Source organism: Sinocyclocheilus anshuiensis, unplaced genomic scaffold (assembly GCF_001515605.1).
Source record: "Sinocyclocheilus anshuiensis isolate Anshui unplaced genomic scaffold, SAMN03320099.WGS_v1.1 scaffold749, whole genome shotgun sequence".
NCBI lineage: Eukaryota > Metazoa > Chordata > Actinopteri > Cypriniformes > Cyprinidae > Sinocyclocheilus > Sinocyclocheilus anshuiensis.
The window spans coordinates 336,064-342,792 of record NW_015536489.1 but is presented as its reverse complement, the minus strand read 5'-3'; the positions used below and the strand labels follow the sequence as shown (position 1 = coordinate 342,792).

At 37.4% G+C, this 6,729-nt stretch overlaps 1 protein-coding gene across 1 annotated transcript in view; it reads right to left on the bottom strand.

Moving 5' to 3' along the window:
* Positions 1 to 5,531: 5,531 nt before the first annotated feature.
* LOC107685057 (ethanolamine kinase 1-like) overlaps positions 5,532 to 6,729 on the bottom strand; it is an 81,180-nt gene continuing 79,982 nt past the window's right edge. The window contains exon 8 of the mRNA XM_016481518.1: positions 5,532 to 6,298. Within this exon, the coding sequence (XP_016337004.1) occupies positions 6,229 to 6,298 (70 nt within the window). The 3' untranslated portion in view covers positions 5,532 to 6,228. The remainder of the gene's footprint in view (positions 6,299 to 6,729) is intronic.

The window sequence follows — 6,729 nt, the reverse complement described above, 5'->3', positions numbered from 1 at the left end:
TGAGGTCAAAGTGCACTCACTGCACAGAGACTAGGTACCCAGCATGCATTGCAGCATGAAGCTTTTGATTGTCACCATTGTTGAGATTCATTCACTGATTCTTGATGTTTCTCTTTGTTTTTAAATGACACAGTAGTTCAAAATTCTTGTAACATATCATGCTTTTAAAATTTTTCATAAATTATTACACTGTTGGATCCTATACTGTATAATCAAAGAGCTATTATAATTAGAAACTTTAGATTAATAACTTCTCACAAAGACTGCGTACTGAATCTAGGTGATGATTGTGTTGCTATCATCAAAACCAAACCGATATCACCTAGTTGCAGTTTCTTTTTGGTATTTCTTGACATAACAATTGTGCTTTACAAACACAGTTACAAAAGCCCAAAAAAATATAATGTTATAACTAAAGCAAACACTAATCACCTTGATGGTAGCGTCAAATGAAACAATAAAACATCATCATCTTAATCTCTGTTAATTCTCAATAAGCGCTTTTGTAGATGTCTGACAGAAATAAAGTCAGTCTGGTTAATAATGAGTGAAGCTGGTGATGCTGTTTGTGTAGTTGTTTAATCATTCTCTGCTGAGATCACAAAAGATTTAATGTCTTTTGTATTTCAGTTGATTTCATCGAAGGCTGTGTCTGGAAGTCAGTTGAATGTTTGGAGAAGGTTCTTACAGGATATAGAAAGCCTCCTCGGTGATAGATATTTGAACTGCCTCCTCTCAACCTGCTCAACATGTCACAATGTGAGGTCACAGTGAGCTAAAAGTGTAACCTCACAGCGCCCTCAATGTGTGCTCATACTAATGTGAGGTCAAAGTGCACTCACTGCACAGAGACTAGGTACCCAGCATGCATTGCAGCATGAAGCTTTTGATTGTCACCATTGTTGAGATTCATTCACTGATTCTTGATGTTTCTCTTTGTTTTTAAATGACAAAGCAGTTCAAAATGATTGTGAATTATAATGCGTTTAAAATCCTTCCTAAATTATTACACTGTTGGATCCTATACTGTATAATCAAAGAGCTATTATAATTAGAAACTTTAGATTAATAACTTCTCACAAAGACTGCGTACTGAATCTAGGTGATGATTGTGTTGCTATCATCAAAACCAAACCGATATCACCTAGTTGCAGTTTCTTTTTGGTATTTCTTGACATAACAATTGTGCTTTACAAACACAGTTACAAAAGCCCAAAAAAATATAATGTTATAACTAAAGCAAACACTAATCACCTTGATGGTAGCGTCAAATGAAACAATAAAACATCATCATCTTAATCTCTGTTCATTCTCAATAAGTGCTTTTGTAGATGTCTGACAGAAATAAAGTCAGTCTGGTTAATAATGAGTGAAGCTGGTGATGCTGTTTGTGGAGTTGTTTAATCATTCTCTGATGAGATCATGAAAGATTGAATGTCTTTTGTATTTCAGTTGATTTCATGGAAGGCTGTGTCTGGAAGTCAGTTGTATGTTTGGAGAAGGTTCTTATAACAAAAACTGTTAGCTGAGTGTGCACTTATACTGTGAGAGCACTGTGATATCACTGTGATAGTGTTGAGAAACAGGATATAGAAAGCCTCCTCGGTGACCGATATTTGAACTGCCTCCTCTCAACCTGCTCAACATTTTGAATTCACAATGAGCTCACATATTACTCACACTGTGAGTATCACCGTACGAGAATGGTGTGCTGTCACTGTGATCATCGCATGATCTCACGTGTTGACTGGGTAAACACGGCTTTGTACTTTGCTTGTGTTCCAGTATCTACATCAAATATCATCCCTTCACATGTGCAAAAATGTGTTTAGCAGTGCAGTGAGGCAGTGGTCACCACTGAAAAAAAACCTTGTGGTGTTTGTTGAAAACTCACTATTTGTATCGGCTCAAACCACACAGATGTTCGACTGAACTTTATAACCGCTTGTTGTTAAATGCTAAACACATTCTTCTTTTCTTTGTCTGACACTGAGGTGCACCTAAATTAGTGACAGATCCATATCAAATATTTACTGCCACCACAACAAAACTATCACATTAAACATGAGTTCTAAGTCCACAAATTAAACACACACACACTTAGGCTGATGGTACACAGGGCAATTTTTTTGAGCAATGTTGCCTAGGCACTTACCATTTGAGAAATGCCCAACAGACAAGCCATATGCATTTGTATACTTGATAAAAAAATATTTTTCATCATTCAGATTTTTTTATTGTAAATAGGCTCTAGGCCTGCTTACAGGAGTACACTGAAACAGTGACTGCTTACATCAAAAAGTGCATTGATGATGTGACAGTCGCCAAAAACATCACCACACGTGCCAATCAGAAGCCACGGATAACTGCAGAGGTTCGTAAGCTGCTAAAGACCTGAGATGACGCATTCAGATCAGGAGACAAAGCAGTCCTCAAAACAGCAAGAGCCAACCTGTCCTGTGGCAAAAAAAAGAAATCAAAATGCCTTTATGCATAAAAAATCAGTAATCACTTCACTGACAGCAAAGACAAGTGGAGTCTGTGGCAAGCCATTCAGACCATCACCGACTACAAAGCCCCTGCCACAGGCCTGTGATGACGACACATCCCTCCCAGATGCACTCAATGAGTTTAACCCCTTAGGGGCCAGGGATTTTTGGAAAAATACTGGATTTTGACATCAAGATTTCAAAAGCTTGTGGATTGAAAGGACTTAAAGATTTCTATCTTCGCACGAATCATTCGTGATCCAGCTTCACCTACAGAAGTGAGTATAAGATTTCTTTATGAATCTTTGCAAATCGCCTTTCCCAATAACGTGCTAGTTAGCAAGTTCCGAGACGAATGCGGCTAAAGATTACAGTCTCTCAGAGAATGGCTAGTCACCCCACGGAAGAGAGGGTAAGCACAGCTCATTAGCATTTAAAGCGGCATGCAACAAAACAGCTTGCTCTGAGAAGAGCTGTTTTTGGCAAGGTAAAAAGGGTGTTTTTTTACACTACCATTGAGATATTTTAACCAAAGTATGTTATAGACTTTTCATTAATGTTATAGACCTAAGTATGTTATAGACTTTTCATTAAGACCCTAAAGAATCATATCAACTTGTGGAAAATGAGCATCCGATGACCCCTTTAACACCACCCTCTGTTATTGGATCCTGGACTTTTTAACTAGAAGACCTCAGCCAGTCTGTGTTGGCCGTAACACCTCCAGCACTACCACACTGAGCACAGATGCCGCACAGGGCTGTGAATTAAAGAGAATACATTCATAGAGAAAGCATTTGACATTCTTGCCAACAGGTTAAGAGGTTTTAGGAACACCATATGCTTAGAAGGTAGTAAAAATATGGCCTCCCTATGCATGCATAACTTCCTCCGTGAGCACAGGTCTCCAGCCTTTGCAGACTGGGAGGACAATGACCACAGCATAGCTGAGGGAACCTGGAGGAATCAAGGGTTTGGGTCTTTTCAAACAGTGGATCATCGAAGGGAACACAATGCATCTGTTGTGGCAAAAATGCAACAAATCCTTCTGTTGACTACTTCGTCTCACCTGCTGGATGTGTTCCTTGGCAGGAGAAACACATTTAGTATTGTAAGAATGTCAGACTTTAACTTTTTGTAGTGGAGAAAACACAGTGTTTTAGTATTATATTTCAAACTGTAGCACACTGTGATTTTTTTTTTTTTTCTATTTTGAAGAAGAAAAAAGTGCCTTTCTTAAAAAGCACAGTGCTTCTGTTATTGATCTAAAGCCTTTTAGGCACAGAATGCTATGTATATATTGTATATTCAGCCCATACAACTCGAGTGTACTTTAAAATGATTGTTTCAAATAGCATGTACAATTCAGAATGTTTTTTCTTTTTGTTTTCTTTGTCAAACATTTATTTATAAAGTGCAAACCATAAACATACTATGGTTTCCAATAAACTGATGATTAAAAGCCAAAAACATATTTCAAAATAGCATGAGAAATTACAAAAAGATCTACTACTAGCTTTAAGATATCCAGATTTGTTGGACCAAGTAAAGCCTCTCTACAATCACTGTTATTTATTTATTTATTTTTAAAAAGCCTCAGCAGGAGTTTTGTTGAAATCTCCAGTTATAATCAAATAATTATTAATAAAGTGGCATTTCTAAGCGAACGAGCTTTGCATCCAGTTCTTTGGGCATGAATCATTTGCAGCTCGTGATTTTTGCCCATAAACATTACAAATAATAAATATACCATTTTCAGTTTTACATACAAAATGATCCATCTACCATTGTCAGACAGTTAATGAGATAATTATAAGTGACTAATTAAATGATGATTGTGCATTAGTGATGAACACCTGCTGTTATTGGGAATTACAGATGTTGATGTTTTATTGGTTAAAATGATGCCAGTGCTCTACAATGAGGAGAAAAGGGTTAAGAGACCAACTCAAACAAACCTTGAGCACAATTATGGTGATATCGTGTTTTGTTTTTTTTTTCAGATGATTTTATCTAAGGCTGTGGTTGAAGTCAGTCATAGTTCTTGTGTTTCTCTTTTCTTCAATGATGTTGATTGACAGCAGGTGTTCATTACTAATGCACAATCATCATTTAATTAGTCACTTAATTATCTCATTAACTTTAACTCTTTGAGGACTTGGGATTTGACTTGAGACTTGCTTGTGACTTGAAAGTCCCACCTCTGGAAAATAATACTTCTGATTCGGCCCATCAAAGTTTAAATCCTGTCTGATAAGCGTGCATCCTTGTCTCACAATGATTACACGTGTATTCCCTGCAAACAACCCTGCACTGGCCCTTTACGGGCTGCCAGCGCAGGGCCCCTGAGAATTTGCTCATTGGCAAAACGTTGGCCCCTTAGCACTGGCCCTGCACGGGCAGCCCTCACTTAGCCTCCAGGAAGCCTTAGCGCTGTTTTATTGAAAATAATCAAGTTTGAAGTCACCATTATGGAGGTAAGCGCTTGCTTTAGTTGCGCTCTTGACTTCATAACTTTAATATTTCTTTGACTGATATAACTGTTTCTGAAGCGCATTTGTTATAGCAAAACTTGTGAGAAGACAAACTGATCACATGGTGATGGTTAATTGATGATTCAGGCTTCGTGTAGTGTCCTGATTCACTGATCTCATCCAGAGGCTATTCTCTGAGAACATTATCTAGATTTAATAAGTTCACTTTGTAGCATTCCTAGAATACCACTGCATGAAACTTTGCCATGAAATTCAATTTGATAACTGACTCATCAGAACAGTTTTTCTTCTTGCAACTTTTGCGATAACAAATGTGCTTCAGAAACAGTTACAGCACCCTGAAAAAAAACAAGATTAAAAAGTCAAGGGTCAGGAACCGCACTAAAGCAAGCGCTTACCTCCATAACGGTGACTTCAAACTTTATTATTTTCAATAAAACAGCGCTAAGGCTTCCTGGAGGCTAAGTGAGGGCTGCCCGTGCAGGGCCAGTGCTAAGGGCCAACGTTTTGCCAATGAGCAAATTCTCAGGGGCCCTGCGCTGGCAGCCCAAAGTGGGCCCGTAAAGGGCCAGCAGGCTTGTTTGCAGGGGGAGTACCCACACCATGGGAAAAACACACTATGGCGAAGTCCCATCTACTAAATAATATATATATATATATATATATATATATATATTGTTTTTTATGCTTCCCCATTCGAAGAGATGGGAGCTGTACTTGCATGACTGAAATAGTTGCACGAGAGGTGGCAAAGATTGCCACTGAGTGAAATGACTTGCCGTAAATGGACTTTGATTTCATATGTCTCCCTAATTCACACCTGATTCAGGTCATTATCTCATTGGTAGAGAATCCAAGAGCTCAAATGGATGGGTCAGACAAAAGAGACATTCAAAATATGTAGTGTTGAGGGTATTCCAGGAACAGGGTTGAGAACCACAGATCTACTGGGTTATTTTAATTTTATTTCATATTTATATTTTTCTATTCATATATTTATATGTATTTAATTAATCATAAACATCTCAGCCTATAGGCCTTGATCACTATACCTTTTTAGGAATTCCAAATGGGCGTTTTGGTAGAGAAGGAGTTGTAACAGGAAAACAAATGTTTTTGTTAACTTTCAGTCCTACAAATGAGTATGATCATTGTTCATACTTAAACTAAATATAGGAAGAATATGTGTGATATTAGGATGGATAGGCTCTTTCAGAACCTCTTGCACTAGGCTGGTAGAAGAATCAAGGAAGCTTCATTCCAAAGAACTCTTGCTTCTTTTCAAAGTAGTAGTTGAATCGAGCCATGGCATACCTTAGAAAGATTGAGAAAGAGAAAAGAATGTATATATCAATGCTAAATATTTCTTGAAAGGAAAACCCTTTTTAACAGCAACAGTCAGTAAAAATTACTAAAAAAGCTACTAACAACTTTACTAGAGAGAAAGTTAAATCTTGAAATATGTCTATTATCTTGAAACATTTCTGACTTTAGTTACTTTTAGCACATTGTAGCAAGAGAATAAAATGTAGTGTTTAACAGTGAGAGAAATGAAAATGTAGAGTAGCACTTGTTGTTTGTCGTTTCTCCGATCACAAATGCAGTCATGCTTTTATGTTTATGCGGTGCGATGCAACGCAATGAATAAAAAAGACAGTATAAGTAATTATTATCAGTAATTATGTCCCCACTGGATGCAACAAATGCCTCGTTTATAATGGGTTTTATTGTTTTTGTCTCGTCGC